Below are 15,990 nucleotides of genomic sequence, written 5' to 3'. Positions count from 1 at the left end.
ATGTCTTTTTAATTATTTTTTTTTCTTTTAGGCCAGATCTACTTAAGCCAGAGGTCATCCTCCCCAAATTGGACTCCTCCATGACTCAGGTCACCATTCCCAGCAAAGGCTCCACATCCCCTGGCCGCTCACGCCGAGGGAAACCCCGCTACAGGAAGGCTGGCAAAGGCAGCAGCGGGGATTTAGCTCAACTCAAAGCCACTCTGTCTTCGTCTTTAGCGATGATCAACTCCTCTGTGTCCAGCACCAAGCAGCGTTTAGACCCCACCGCGGCCATTAGAGGCTTGCAGCACGACCTGCTCCTCAAGAAGATGTCCTCCTCCAGCCCCGATCTCATCTCCACCACGCTGGAGGCCGAGGGCCGGAGGAAAGGTCAGCTGAGGCCGGGGCTGGACAGGGCGGGCAGCCAGAGCGCCTCAGCTGGGCTGGAAGAGAGCAGAGGCCCCGAAGAACCGGCCGACAGGCCCAACGTCGGCGTGGGGAACGATGACTTGGTGGAAACGCCTCCACGCAGCGACACGCCCAGTGAAGACGCGGCGTCTATCCCGTTCTCCAGCAGCCCGGACTCTCCCTGCGGCAGAGGAGCCACCGCGGGGAGGACGTCCGTACTGGGGAGCACTCGGGTGCCCTACGACGGAGACGAGAAGGAGGAAGGAACGGTGATCACACGCTCCCCCAGGAGTCAGCGCCTCACTCCTGCAGCACTACTCTACAGGGCAGCAGTGACCCGCAGCCAGGTGAGCCCTACTCGAAGAAAACTGTTTCTGTGTCTTGGGAGCATCTCAAAACCTTTAATACATTTTTAAAAGTGTATAAGTGGAAAGGTCCAAAGTGTGGTAAAGCAAAAATGTTTAATTCTACAGATGTTTATTTATATTGTTATGGACCACAAAAAATGTCTCCACAAAGAAAAAAAAAAACAATCCATTTGAATGTTTATCCATCTGCGTTTGACAGTATTATTAGAATTTATGTTCTCTGCAGTGACGGTTATTTACAAAAAGTTGAGATACTCACTCAGAGATACGGTTTGTCTGAGAAGAGCTCACTGAAGCACACTTCATCCATCTTTCCACAGAGACGAGGACTGTCATCGGAGGAAGAGGAGGGAGAGGCGGACAGCGAAGTGGAGGCGCCACGGAGACGGTAAGAATACTTCACAGAAATATATATAGGGTAACATTTTAATTTTGACAGTGAAACTTCAAAGAATTAAATTGTTAGTACTGACTGTGTACTGTTAGTACTGAGTTTGACAAACACGATGACTTTACAGTCATTGAAAACGACCCCCGTTAGTTTTTTTGATTCAACATTCAACATGAAAGTTTTAAAAAGTTCTTAGCTTTGACATTTTTGGTTTAAAAAAACATTAAAAGTTATGACACACCTCTTGGAATAAATCCTTGGAATTTTGTGTGTAGTTCAATGGAGCTTCCCTTCGTTTTTTAGAATTTTTTCTCATAGTTTTGACCTTTGCTTTGTTTGTGAATTTATACTTTTTTATTTCTGTCTTTTCTTTTGAGCTCAATAAAAGGTAAAAACGGCTCTTCGTTTTTTACAGACATTTATTCGGACGCAAAAGTTCTTCAACATGCCTCTTCATGCCCCAACAGTGCCGTCAGAACTATGAAATAAAATACAGAAGCTTAAATTAACCTTTTTTACAAAAGGTTCTCAAAGGAAATAATAATGAAAACACAAATAAAGTGAACAATATGTAAAATAGATTATTTCAAACGATTTAAAAAAAATTAAATCCTTACCTCATTGGCCGCATTAACTCAAGAGGAAAACTTTAAAACCGTCTTCATTCTTCAAGAACGTATTTCACAGGAATAACTTCTCTTTTCTGGACCATGTGAGACTCATTCAGGTGTGGTAACTTGTTTAACATCCCCCATAGCAACAACAAATCACAAGCGGAACAAAAAGATGAGTTCCCCCCTTACAAACAAACTTTTTAACTGATTAGCACCATTATTTATTTTCTGTAAAATATCACTTATTTACTTCAAAGGATTAGAAAACATTTTTTACCATTAATTACCCATTTTAACGTAAAATATTTTTATAAACAAAAATAGGAAGTAAGGCAGCTAAAACTTCACCTCTACATGTTTGATAATTTATTATGAAACATAAAAACTGTTTGATTTCAATTTTTTTTTTTTAATTTTGCTTTGACAAAGTAAAAATCCACCACTCAGAATTGAGTTTTTTTGGACAGTTTCAAGTACTTACTGTGTTATATATTAAAGAATACCTGTTAAAATAACAGAAGTTGCGGTTAATGTACTAAAAACATGGATATCAAGCATGATCATAATAAACTACTAAATGATAAATAATTAATAGAGCTAATTATAAATTAGAGGAAAAAATCTTGAAGCATTAATATCATTTTTACAGCTTCCTGAATACAAACTTTATTCATATTTTTGTTTTGGAACAAAAAAATTGGAGTTTACATTTGAATTACTATATACGCTCTCATCCAACAGAATGTTTCTGCTGCTTCTATTTATTGACTTTTAATAGTCTGACTTATCATTTGAAGTATGAAGATGACCTTCATAAATAAATGATCATGTCATTTGTATTTAGTAATGCACACGCTCACTTTAAGCTCTTCACTTAAAGACTGCAAGTGGAGTCTTGAGGCTCAATCATTTCCGTGATGAATCAACATAACAGCATCCTCATAGTAAACCTAATCCTTTTTCTGGCTGGTTAAAATGCTTTTCATCTTCAAGCTCCTAGAAAATGTCATTCTTAGCATAAAAAGAATGTTTGTGCCTTCCCAACCTTCATTTCCCCCTCACGTTTGTCTGCAGGCGGCCTCCCGTGGGCATCCCCAAATGCCAGTCCCTGTCGACCTTTAGCTCGGAGAACCTGTCGGTGTCTGACGGCGAGGAGGGCAACACCACTGACCACTCCCACAGCGGCACGCCCGACGTGGTGAGCACCAACACTGACGAGCGCCTGGATGACAAAAGCGACGACCTGCTGTCCCAGGGCTCCGAGATTCCCGCCGACCCGTCTGACCCGGCCCAGCTGGGCTCCGACGGGTTATCCGAAAAGGAGGCCGCTCTGCAGCGCGTGAAGACGCAGCTCGCTTCAGACGAACAGAATTATGAGGTGAGACACTAAATACTAGTAGAACTATTTGACCTATTTACAAGTACATTGCAAGACTCACTATAAGTTCCCGTTTTCTCTCCACAGCAGTGCCTGTATGATGATTCGGACTGCGACAGCACCGAGCTGGACCATTCATGCGGCACCGAACCCACCCAGCCTCCAACCAACTGGTGAATCCAGCACCTCAACCCCCATGACTTTTGTTACGCCACAAAAGCAGACGTTTTAATCCGTTACAGCGAGAAGAGAACATGTTTTTAAAAAACTATAAAAAGGAAGAATCAAGTTTCCGTTATTTCATCACATCTAACTTACCTGGAGCACTTGCAGAGCCAACAGAGCCGCTTGTAATTTCTCTACAGCAACAGACCGTTTTTTTTTTTTTCACATCTGCAGAAAAAACTACAAAGACTATTAACTGTTTAATGATTTTTACTTTTGCTTAATTTTTTATGTTTATTGTCCATCATCAATACTGTCATCTTATTTATAATAAGTTTATGAATATATGAGGTTTTGGGGAATTGTTTAACATTTTACTATTTAAATATTCTTGTTTCTTCATCGACTTAACCTCCGTTCCTTTAAGAAATATGCACTATTTTATTATTTTAGAACAAATTCCATAAAAAAACATGTTTACATTCCTTTTTTTAAATCGTTTGCCATTATTTATACTTGTGTTTTATGTATTTATTATTTTTTTTATTTTGTAAAAATGTCAAATTGTTTGAGATTGTATCATTGAAGGTGCTGACAGTTTCCGCTAGGTGGCACTGTTCTATATAAACCTCTTTGAAGCTTATGGTAGTGGAATGTAACTTTAGCTGCTTTTTTATGTTCAAGCCTCAAAAAACAAAAAGCATTTTGAGAATCAAAAGAGGAAAATGTAAAGAAAGAAAGAAAGCAAGCAATATGTCTGCTCTCATTCCACTGCTGGGTTCTGGATTTCTGCAGATTTCCTGCTTCTGCTGTTTTTTTATGTTTTTTATTATTATTAATCAAAATTATATCAAAATATGACCTTAAGTTTTCAGGAAAGTTCTAAATCACTTGGTGCAAATACTTTAAATATTTGAATTTCTATGAGAACAAAAAAGGAGACTACTGAATGACTGAAGGCACAACATATATAAATATAAAAAAAAGCAACATAAACCTTTAAAATTACATTATTAAAGGAATTGGCTAATATCTTTTGTTGTCATGATAATACCAATAATGCCATTTAATGCATTATCTCCTGCAAAGATTTTATAAAATCTAATATTGTGGAACTTATTTTTCTGAAAATTTAAACAAGTAAAAGCAAACAAAACTTTTATTTTTCCTTTTTCTGTCCTCATCAGAGAGCTCACTTCTTTTTTTAGAATCATTTTTACTAACTACATCCTGGAGGAATGATAAACTTTGGTGCTGATGTCTCTGATAAATAAAATCATGTCTTCACATTTTAATTTTCAGAATATTTTGAAATGTTGTCCCCCACAGTAAAGTGTTGCCAAAAAGCAGAACTACCGCCCTCTAGTGTTTCAGCACAGAGGTACATTTCTTCATAGTGCTGTCTCAATTTGAATGTTGGCTTTTTTTATTTTTACTGCATCTCAACTGTACAATAAATATATTTAAAAAATGATTTAAATTAAAAGACTAATTGCAAAACTTTTGTCTTTAATTTTTTTTTAAATGGGTGGGAATAAAAACACACAATTTGAGCATTACACATCTTTATTTCTGCGTTTTTTAAACAATGTTGTGGCACCCGGATCTACAGTCTCAAAATCGTGCACAAAAGTTTTTCTTTCCTGGAAATAAAATTTAAAAAGAAAAAAAAAACTGTAGCAAAGCAAAGAGCAGGAATCTAGTGTTAACTCACAACCCTCTCTTTGACTCGTTCCAGAGCATTCATGGTTTCATTTCTAACACGTTTATTAACAAATCAGGGTCCAGGAGTCGATTCCCCCCTTTGGTAGTTTAAAAAAAATCCTCAATTTAAAACAAATAATCCAACTTTTTTTTGTTTTAGTATATATATATTTATATATATATGTCTATACAAAAAAGCGAGGATGACCCTCCGCTTCCGATCCTTTGCCCTGAGCCCAAACCCCCAGAATCCTCCCATATGAGCAAAATATCAACACATGAACTTAGGACCAGGAAGAGGGAGGAAAAAAAAAAAAAAAAACGGAATGACATGTAAAGGAGAAGTGACATGCGTTTTAATACATATTTCAAAGGATGGAAACAAATTCATCAGAGTGTTAGAACATTTGTCATCATGACCAAATATATTCAGTGAGAGTGCATATACAGCTACGTATCTCATCAGTGACGTGCGTGTTATCCAGACGACGAGCACTTCATTGGAAACCACAGCAAAGGGAGGACTGCTGTTTGTCTTTATGGTTTAGAGGTGGACTGACTGGCTGGTGGAATCAGGAGCAAACAAAAACCAAAAAAAAAGAGAAAAGGGGAACCCAAATACAGAATAAAACCATTATTTTGTTCTCGTTTTTATTATACATTTACTTTTTTTTTACTTTTTCATTATCAAGAAGAAAAAAAAACCCTGATTGTTCAGAACTAAAACTAAATGTCTATGAGAGTTTTTCAAGCCTACTCTGGCAAAGAAAGAATAAGAGAGCGAAATATTTAAAAAAATATATAATTAAAAAAACAACCAAAAAAAAGCTAATACCGGTAATTCAATTAAAAGCTCCACCTCTGCTCAGAAAGGAGATTAAAAACCTAATTCTTTTGTTGTTTTCTGACTAAAACCAATAGAAAATAAATAATGAAGTAAACTGATCAGATCAGTGCCGGTAGACACTATTTAAAAAAAAAAAATTGAGGAAGAGGCGGTATAATATATAATCTTTGAAGATGAATAAGTTGCATTGGCTGCTTTATGTTAGCCGATGATATAACATTGTGATTTAGTGCAGATGCAGTGTCCTATCAGTTGGCTGACAGTCCTGTGGCCTCAGAGGAGAGCCTGGAGAAACAGAGACACCCAGAGACCGGGAAAGGAGGGCATGCAATCAGAGAAGGAACATCAATGTCATTTACAACACAGTAGAACAGCAAACACTCTTCTTCCTGATCAAGTCGGTGATGTTCAGACAGAAACAAATATACACAAAAGATTATTCAATAGCATTAAAACGAATGGTTTGAAAATAAACCTGCTCAACATCCATGAATGAGTTTGAACCTTAGTTTAGTGGCAAGTTTGACTATTTTAAAGACCCACTCCAACAAAAATTGTGTTTTTGTGGTATTTTTCTCATGACGGGGAACATATTTAAAGGAAATTAAGCTCAAAATTGAGCTTTTCTTTATTCAAATCATTGTGAATCAGGACGAAAAAATACAATTTGAAAAATATTGTAGTTGTGACATAAGCCTCGTTTCCACCGAGCAGTTTGTTTTCACGTGGTGTAGACGCTAGCGTGTCATTGTAGTGCGGCGACTAAAGACTCAACAACGATGGAGGTCATCCACCTGCTCGTCTTTTTCTTGCTTTACGTTTTGTACATCATGTATAAGAATTTAAATTTAAAAAAAAGATTTCAGGTAGCTAAGATGAATACCGCCATTGGAAATGTTAGCTTAAATTAGCGCTATACTAACGCTTTCTAATGTCGTCTTCACTTTTTACCAATCAACGGGTGGCTACACCAGCTCCACCCCAACCGCTCCGTTCCACTTTCCAATGGACCAATACGACCGATGGAGGCCCTTAAGAGGTACAGTTTTGCCTCGTTTCCACTAAGCAGTCCAGACCGGACTGGACTTTTGAGCGTTTCCATTCAAAATAGACCCCTTGAGTAGGACCGACTGGTACCATTTCTGGCCCCCCGTTGATCGTAGGTCCATAGAAAAATGGAATGGACCCATTAGGGCGGAGCTTCTGTCGTCACAGCACTTTCCCCAACTCAAGCCCCCCCTGAAATCTTCCCTCCTATTCGCGGGGGTTGGGGACGGAGACACCCAGAACCCATGAAAACGGAGACCCTCCCCCATTTCCGTCTCACCCGACCCCCGCGGCCAAAGAATGTCCGTTACCGATCCATTTTATTATTTTTGTTGCACCGCTAATATATATAGGTTGGGAGTGTGAGGGGTTGTAAGCTAGCAGGAGAGAGTGTAAGCAGATGGGTGATGGGAAGTGGAGGCGGGGTTAACCCACACCAACAGTCTCGCCCATCTCAGAGGTGAATTTCCAATGAACTACTGCCTTTCTGCAGAAACTATGTCCTAGAAAACAACAACTTTTCTGATTTGGATTGAAAGAGGCATAATCTTAATTAAAAGGGTAATGGGAACGCTTTGAAAATAGATCAAAAGATGATGGGAGTGGGACTTTAAAGAAGTTTTCTTACCCTTCTTCTAATATTTATAATAAAATATGAACCTATTTAAAAGAACTTCATTAACTTTTGGCTAAATCCAATGTAGGCTAAAGATGCCAAGTAAAAAAGGATCTACAACCAAGAACCATAATGATTTGCCCTGTTATTTAATCAAGATTTTGATAAGGTTTTTTTGCAATTTGAGCTCTATTAGAATGAAAAAAAGGATGGAAATAGTTTTAAACTGTTTTTTTTAAAGATAGCATCAGTGTTTCAAATTCAAATGTTAATCTGTCAAATCTAGTGTCTGTCTGAAAAGAATAATCTTTTTTTATGTTTTTAGGTGATGAAAAAGGCATGTTTCTAAAGTGGACGCAATTTTTGAATCCTTTTTACTACTTTAATGGAATTCTGTCTTAATCTAAGCATATTTTTTAATATCAACGTGACCTAAAGGATGAATTAGAAATATTAATACCTGAGGGGAGAATCATTTTGAATTAAAATTTGCTTCTGTGCATAACCAATAATAAAAAAAATGTAAGATTTCTATAGTAAGCTAAGCAAAGGTCACCTAAAGGACATCTTAAAGAGAGCTGCTTCCTGAGCAGAGCTTCCTTGAGGAGAAAAAACACTTCTGGTGAAATTTTCCTTCTGTCCGCGCGATTATCAATCAAAAATATAACACCCACAGCTTAAGTCGAGATACCAAGATTATACAAATATGGCATTAATCACTTGAGTGGCTTTGTAAGGGGGGGGCTGCCCTCTGTAACAAGCGTGGCACAGCCAGATACAAAGCAAGTGCAGGTAGGAAGGAGGAGCACGGTCAGCACTTCAGTAGTAGATGCATGACTCGTTAGTAATGGGAGAGCCTGCGCCTTTTAGACTTGGAGCCTAACTCTGGGGCCACTGGGGGCTCAGTGGGGCCTGGGTGGGCGGGGTTACTGGCCCCGCCCACCACATGGAGGGCCAGGAGAGGCAGAGGCTTCAGACTGAGGAGACTTGACACACAGGCAGGTGAGCTGGGGAGCAGGGAATCAGTGGAGGAGGAGGGAGAAGAGGAGGAGGAGGAAGAGGGGGGAGGAGGCGGCCCTGGAGCCGACAAGGACAGAGGTATGGAGACTGTGGGGGGCACCACACAGGAGGATGAAGAGGAGGAGGAGGAGGTAGCAGCAGAGGAGGTGGTGGTAGTAGAAGTAGTAGTAGTAGTAGAGGTGGAGGGAGGGCACAAGCTGCTCTGTTCGGGGTTCAAGGAGGAGGAGGAGGAGGAGGAGGAAGGAGGAGGAGGTTTAGAGCACTCTACACTGTAGAAAGAGAGACAAGGAGAGAGGGACAACACAGTCGGGATGGGTCACAGGGCAGCCTGCTGAGCAAAGGATCATGGGAGGTGAGGGGTAAAGGAGGGGATGGGGTCAGGCGCGGGGAACAGAAATCACTCGTGGGGTGAAACCAAAAAACCTCTTTAGAAACTATGTAAAAAAATTAAATTAAAGGGGGGGAGGGAATATAATTCTATCTGTTAGAATGGTTTGATGCAAAAAATAGGGGCTGGAAATGTGGAATTAGTGCAAAAAATATTTAAAATATGGCAAAAACAAACCAAAAATGTAAAGAAACCTTAAAACATCAGACCTTGTTGTGGGTAAAAAGTTAAAATGACAAATGTTCCTGATTCAATCTGGACTTTCTTCCTGATTGTGCTGAACTTGAAGTGAGCTGTTGACCTGTGTGTGTCTGCTGTGCTTGTCGTTCCATCTCACCTGGCATTGATGAGGTACTCTGCCAGACTGATGCTGGCAGGTGAACCCGTGATGGTGACCTGACGGTCGGTGGATCCATCCACTGGATTTGCGATCTTGATCTGGGCGCCAGACATTTGCCTGATCTCGTTGATCTTCGCTCCCTGGCGCCCGATGATGCATCCAATGAGCTGAGAAAGAGAACAACCATTCAAACAAATACTTTCTTTTTTTGCTGTTCCATGTGTGTGTAGAGCGCCGTTGATGAAATTGATCAATCAATCTGAATCAATCCAAGCTTAATAGATCAATAATCGATCCATAAAAGTAAAGATTGATCCAACGCATAAAGCTTAACTCCGCTAGCTTGATGCTAACGTATAATGGGATCTCCATTGGACGGTTAATGCTAATGCTCGGTTGACCTAAACATACATTGCTGACAAAATGAACATCTTTATGTACTCAGAGGCATGAATTTTCCAAACTCTTAAAGAAATATTTTTGAAGTAACCTTTTGTGGTCTAAAACACAGTTTTTCCTCATACATTCTTCTTCTGCTGGAATAAGGTGTACTGCTATAGCGCGATCGTCACCTAGTGGTCAAACTGAAACGCCCTCCAAGAGAAGCAGAACAATTTTTGGACCTTCTCTGTTTGAGAATCCATGCAAACTGTATATCAACAATCTCATTATTATTTCACAAATACATTTTACAGTCTGTGAACTGTCTCGGAATAATATAAAAATATTCAAAACATATATATAAATTACTAATGTATTTCTAAACAAATGTGTCTAAAAATTGAATTGAATAGAATGAATTGAATGGATCAAAAGAATCTAAAAAAAAAAAAAAATCGGCATCGAATCGATCCAGGTTTTGGTAAATCAAATATAATCTGGAAATCATTGGTGATACCCAGCCCTAGTAATGTGAATAATTGTAATCAAACAAAGCACCACAAATTCAGTCAAACATGTTCAGATTCTAGAATTTCTTCCAATTAGATAAAAGACCGGTTTTGTAGAGAAACTTTTCAGCTTTTTTTTAATGCACCATCCTAACATTTAAAAAACCATCAAGGAAGCTGGGGCCTCATCAGTCTGAAAATGTTTCAATTTTTTTAAAATCCAACTTTGGGCTAAAGGATGCAAGAGATCTACTACATGTATATTTAGTAATACGTCTTTGCAGCTCCTCTGTGTCTTTTTTATCCTGCAGTGTGGTTTGTATGAAAGGAGACTGTCATCTTTACAGTTAGCATCTGTCCACCCACTGGTTGCAGAGGTGGGATTTATCAGACAAGATCTTCTTAGACCACAGGTCTTAAAGCTCCATGTCTGGAGGGCCAATGTCCTTTCAAACCAACCTGCCATTGGAGATCCTTTTTAGCTAAACGTGTCTGATCCAGGTAATCAGCAGTAGAGGAGGCAGGGTTTCTTAAAAACCAGCAGGATGTTGGCCACCCTGCCCTGGAGTCGGAGACCCCTGTCTTAAACCCACCAAGATCCTCTGACAGAAAGCAAGGTAAAACCAATGGAGGAACGCACCTTAGCAAGCATGCACTCACTTTTCTGATTAGCCTAGATGAGCTAGTTCACATTGAATAAACTCAACCACAGATAGTTCCTCTATTTTGGTGTCATTTTAGGTCAACTACCGGCACTACTCACAATGATGACAGACACTACAGAGCTGTTGACAATCTCTGACAGAGCATAAAGAATCCAAATCATTTGTCAGTGCATTAAAGCATCTCTAAATATTCGATAATACTCAACTGTGGGACACAAATGTTTACTATTTCACTAAATTATTGTTTATAAAGGATATTTTCTTTGTGTAAACTTTTAAGTTTGCTTGAAAAAAAAAACTGGAACACACCCCCTACCATAGGTATATATATTATAATTGTAAAAACACGACCCTGAACACCGACGCTACGTTCACACCGCCCTCAGCAATAAGCGTTTAAACGACCAATTCTAATAAAAGTCTATGTAAACACGCGTAAATGTGCATTTCAGGCTTCCGCATTCAAAACTTCCATTCACACAAGTTTCTACAACCGTCATCAGACTCTATGTAGAAGACACACGTTGAAAGATAAACCAGTAAAAATCTGACCAATCAGGGTCTCTGATTTTATGGTGATGGCGTCCCATTTAATTTATTGAAGTACCAATAAATTGATTATGAAGGAAAAAATAATAATTGTAGTTTGTACCAAGTCTTTTGTATATCGGAACAGAGCTGTGAAAGAAAAAGCCTGGAGCGAGATTCACGAGATTTGCACCACTTTGACATTTCCCATCAAGCCTCATCCAACCGTGGGAGGTGGATATGAGCTACAAACAGTAGAAATAGTAGAAGAAGCCCCTCCCTGCTTGTCCAGTGTGAACACCATAAGCTCCACATGAGAACCACATTTAGAGTGATCTTGAACATGTGTCAGTAGCTTAATAACTTAGATGCCTCAATGAAAAAGAATCATTAGTTGAACTCACAAAAGCAAGAACATCTGTGTTGGGTAAGAGGGCTCAACTTGAGATAGTCTCTTTTTTTTTTACATGATTAGCAATGATTTTAAGCTCACAACTGTTTCACTTACATCATTTGGAATGGTCATCTCATGAGAACTCGTCTGAGCAGAAGCATCTATCCCTGAAAGTGCAAGAAAACAAGATATTTACAAGAATAAACAACAGATCCAGTAGATCTTCTCAGAAGATTTATTTTAAAAAAAACTGATTGGATGTATAAACTTTGTTTTTAGCATGCATGCAACACTTGATCAAATGAAAAAGATTTCATCCAAAGACTCTGATCAGAAGGACAATATGTTTTACTATAAAGTAGTGTTTGTTTTAGAATTTCTTGGTTAAAAAAAAAAAAAAAAAAAGAAGGCTTTACATACAGTAATGATAAAAGGATGTTGATCTTGAGTAAAAATGTTGGGACATTTGCTGTGTATAGTTCTTAGAGGAAATAAATAAAATAAAATGCTTGTGGGGCTTGCTGTGTTTCATACCAGTGAAGCCCTGGTTGCTTGGTGCGATCGGGAAAGGGCTCTGCTGCATGGCCAGCTGGTGGAGCTTGGTGAGCTGTGGAGAAACAGCAACAGAGGATGACTGTGAGAAGGGGGCGGAGCCAAACAGAGATATGAAGTAAGTGACCCCCGGAGGGAGAAACAAAACAAGCGAAAACTTACAGCCACATAAACACGTGCAAAAAAAGTATTCTCAAGCGACATGTCGTTCAGTACTAGAATTTTCTAATCTATTTAAATAAAACCATAAAGCAGCAGACAAATTTATAGTCACTTAGTGTCTCAAGAGTTATCCACTCTCCTGCAGAATACATCGGCATGTTCTGACAGGCTACACTCTTGATCCAGGTAATCAGTCAGGAGTAGGGCATGAATATGTGGAGAACATGCAGATGCTGCCCCTTGAGGGCTGGAACTGCCCACCCTTAATCTACAGCAGGGGTGAGGGGAACTCCAGGTCTCAAGGGTCTCAGAGGCCGCTATGTTGGAAAAGCAAGCAGGAATGTGGCCCCCGGTCCCCACCCCACATCTAGAGAATAGATCCAGTCATCTAGTCTGCTGCAGACGCTGCAATGGAATATCACGCTGTGTTTTACAGCTCACAGTAACTGGTTGAATTGGAATACTAACAAACTCTACAAAACTGTATTTTTGCCCATAACTGCATTTCTGAATTGATCAACAGTGTTATGGAAACATCCGATTTCAACTTAAGACATACAAAATGGCTAAAATTCCTAATTAATTTGGAAATATAAACTTCAACCATCATCTGCCCTCTCTGTCTTTTAACTAAAACTCAAATTTTAGTGATTTGTGTTTCTTTAACTTCACTGAGAACATTTACAAAATAATTGTTACTGTTATATTTCTTTATTTTATTGCTACAATCTTTATTTTAAACTTTTTAAATTATTATAAATAAGTGGAACAACTTAAACTAAACCAGAAGTGAAAGACCATATTGGAATACGGACAGCAGCACATTATAGAACTTAATTATAGGTTAGTGGTGTGTTGGAGTTTGGAAGAATCTGCACTTACATCTGGCTGTGGAATCGCATGCTGACCTTGAACAGCGTATGCCTGTAACACAAACACACAAAAAAACAAGATTTCAAACAAAGTGATACAAAGTTTGTTTTGTATCACTTCTGTCCGTCTCAGAGTGTATTCAGACTGGAAAAATAGTTTGTCCTGGACTGGGTCTGCTTAATTTGTTCCAGATCAAGTCCAAAACCTTGCGTTTGGTCTGTATTCAGACTGGGATTTACCAGAGATTTCTGTTCCAGACAAACGATTGTAAACAAAACGACATGACTATATAAGATCTCTTCAGTGATTGGCCGGCAGTTATGGGGGCGGGTCAAAACAAAAAGAGAAAGATGGAGTAGATGCGAAGCTGAAGTTTGCAAAGACTGCAAGACGGTTACTTGGGACGCTATGGCTACATGGTACGGTGAGAGGTGTTTATGACATATAAATTGTCAGGAAAAGCAATGTTTATCACGTTAAAAGTTGTTTATATGGGCCTGCATTCATCAGACCACATTTTAATGAGCTGCTGTTGCGTCGCTGCTCCACGCTTGACCGCTGACTACGGTGGCCGGTATGGTTCAGTTATTTCGCTCTCGGAGTGGATTTTATTCAGAATGAGGAATCACAGAGCGAACTGAAGTTTAGTCCAATTGGAAATCAACCGAGACCACCTTGAAAGATGGGTCAGAGAACAGTTCCAGGTCCCAGACCGGGGTCCACTCGAGCGTATTTAGACTGAAAATTTGTTCCGGATTATCGAGGGAAACAAGCTTCAACCGAACCATGTGTCCAGAGTGAATACACCCCTAGTATTCAAGACAATAAATTAATGCACTTTAGACCTTAAACTGACATGTACAAGTAAAAAAGGGAACAAAGAGGAGCCAAAATATTAAGAAAATTGCTAAGAAATTAAGCTGAAAAGAAACAAAAATAAAGGCATTTATTAAAAATAAAAGGTTTGCTTATCTGACAAGCACCAGAGGGTGTTTTTATTCTAACAAACATTTACAAGAAAAAGTATTTCTTGAAACACTTGACATAATGGAACAAAGAGCAGCGTGATTTAAGTTCAGGAACAGTTAGAAAATCCTGATATAACTGCTTCCTGCATCAACATGTTGTAAATTTTACGTAAATGTTGCTGTAAGTTGTTCCTGTTGAGTTTTCCAAAGCTCTTTTATCTTAAAGGGCCCTGAAGCTTTACCATTTTAGATGACTACTTGATCAGTGTGCTTGCTTTAGCATGTTACCCTCTCCTCTAATACCCCAAAATCTGATCATATGTGAAGCAACCAGTTTTGTCATATGTGAAAAAAATACTGATTTTAAAGCACAAGAAATCTAACTATTAATTTGTTGAAAGTTTTTTCTCTTGTTGTTACCTGTCCACCTGCAAAGATGACGGGCGATCCTGAAGGCTTGGGTCGGTAAGGGATAGTGACACCCTTAGGGGGAGACTGCAGACAAATGCAACAACAAAAATGGAAAACAGTTTTATAGCAGTTGTAGCTTCTTCTCTGTGCTTACGGAGACACTTACCTCAAGCATCACCACACAGATCTGCTTTACACACTCAATTATTGACTGTGGAGTCCCAGCAATGGTGATGGCTCTCTCTGTAGAGTTCGGGAGCATATCTCCTGCCACTTGAACCTGAGCGCCAGTGGACTGGAAAATACAAATACAGCCAAAGGGTTTCAGACAATAAAAAAGACAAAAAAACAGATTTGTACCTCAATATCTCTACCTCTCGAATTTCTTTGATCTTGCAGCCACCTTTTCCGATGAGGGAGCCGCACTGGCTGGCAGGCACCACGATGCGGAGAGTCACTGGTGGTTTGCTGGTAGCTGTGCTGTTTGTCATAGAGCTGCTTATGTCCTGAAAGTGAAATAAACTTTAAAATACTGTTGTTGTTTTTTTTAGGGGCATCAACCTGATGTATTCCTGGTAACCAGCAGCACCGACCTCTTCCAACTTCTCGATGATCATGGAAAAGGCTTTAAAAATTGCCGTGGTAGGGCCGGCCAGAGTGATGATTCTCTCGGGACAGTTGCCCTCGGAGATGTTGATGCGCGCCCCGCTCTACAGACAAAACAGCAGTGAGAGGAATGAACAGGAGATCAATGCCTGGGAACATTTGTCAGTAGCAGTTGTGGTTAGAGTTCCCTCGGTTATCTCAGGAGCTAAAAATAATCCGTAAGGTCCACAAAGTAGATGTTTTAAGGCTGCGAAACCCCTCACTACACACTTTGTACACTTTTCTTAGACAAAAAAAAAATCTCCATTGGTTAAACTCTCAAAATTCAGACCTTTGAATAAAAATAAGTCCAGTATTACAGAATAAAAAAACTGCTTGTGAAGGAGATTTATGTAGATTTATCCAGCTGAACACATTCTGTACAAGACAGTGCACAGAAGAGATTGATTGACAGGATCTACAGCCAATCAGAATGCAGAACACAAAAAAACATCAGTGAAATAGAAAGACTGCAAACTGCGATATATAGATAAAAAACTTTGCATGATATACTACTGTAGTAGACCATAATTAAAATCATTTAGTAGAAAGACGCTTACCTCTTCTCTCATTTTCTTCACAGATTCACCTTTCTGTCAACAGAAACACAACAAAAACAACACATTAGTTACTG

General features: G+C 39.2%; 2 protein-coding genes and 1 long non-coding RNA gene across 6 annotated transcripts in view; 1 reads left to right on the top strand and 2 right to left on the bottom strand.

The window, feature by feature from the left end:
- Positions 1-5,332, top strand: part of LOC112145378 (mitogen-activated protein kinase kinase kinase 12) — a 29,945-nt gene extending 24,613 nt beyond the window's left edge. The window contains exons 12-15 of the mRNA XM_024270553.2: positions 32-737; positions 1,079-1,146; positions 2,838-3,141; positions 3,229-5,332. Coding sequence (XP_024126321.1) covers positions 32-737; positions 1,079-1,146; positions 2,838-3,141; positions 3,229-3,318 — 1,168 coding nt within the window. The 3' untranslated portion in view covers positions 3,319-5,332. The remainder of the gene's footprint in view (positions 1-31; positions 738-1,078; positions 1,147-2,837; positions 3,142-3,228) is intronic.
- LOC118598781 lies at positions 26-3,345 on the bottom strand. 4 transcript variants are annotated; one of them, XR_004947913.1, is made up of 5 exons: positions 3,203-3,345; positions 2,809-3,118; positions 1,767-1,885; positions 1,018-1,627; positions 26-789 (listed from the first exon to the last, which is right to left on the bottom strand). It is a non-coding gene; the product is annotated as an uncharacterized LOC118598781 (long non-coding RNA). The 4 variants fall into 4 exon arrangements; XR_004947916.1 differs by having other exon boundaries at positions 26-628; XR_004947914.1 differs by having other exon boundaries at positions 1,018-1,155.
- LOC112145233 (poly(rC)-binding protein 2) overlaps positions 4,855-15,990 on the bottom strand; it is a 14,129-nt gene continuing 2,993 nt past the window's right edge. Inside the window, exons 4-13 of the mRNA XM_024270361.2 lie at positions 15,917-15,949; positions 15,305-15,421; positions 15,086-15,217; positions 14,878-15,006; positions 14,721-14,795; positions 13,342-13,383; positions 12,280-12,352; positions 11,860-11,912; positions 9,266-9,435; positions 4,855-6,142 (exon numbers count right to left, since the gene is read on the bottom strand). Coding sequence (XP_024126129.1) covers positions 6,106-6,142; positions 9,266-9,435; positions 11,860-11,912; positions 12,280-12,352; positions 13,342-13,383; positions 14,721-14,795; positions 14,878-15,006; positions 15,086-15,217; positions 15,305-15,421; positions 15,917-15,949 — 861 coding nt within the window. The 3' untranslated portion in view covers positions 4,855-6,105. The remainder of the gene's footprint in view (positions 6,143-9,265; positions 9,436-11,859; positions 11,913-12,279; positions 12,353-13,341; positions 13,384-14,720; positions 14,796-14,877; positions 15,007-15,085; positions 15,218-15,304; positions 15,422-15,916; positions 15,950-15,990) is intronic.

This window comes from Oryzias melastigma, linkage group LG5 (genome assembly GCF_002922805.2).
Source record: "Oryzias melastigma strain HK-1 linkage group LG5, ASM292280v2, whole genome shotgun sequence".
NCBI lineage: Eukaryota > Metazoa > Chordata > Actinopteri > Beloniformes > Adrianichthyidae > Oryzias > Oryzias melastigma.
The sequence above is the reverse complement of the archived record's forward strand: the minus strand, read 5'-3'. Positions and strand labels throughout refer to the sequence as shown.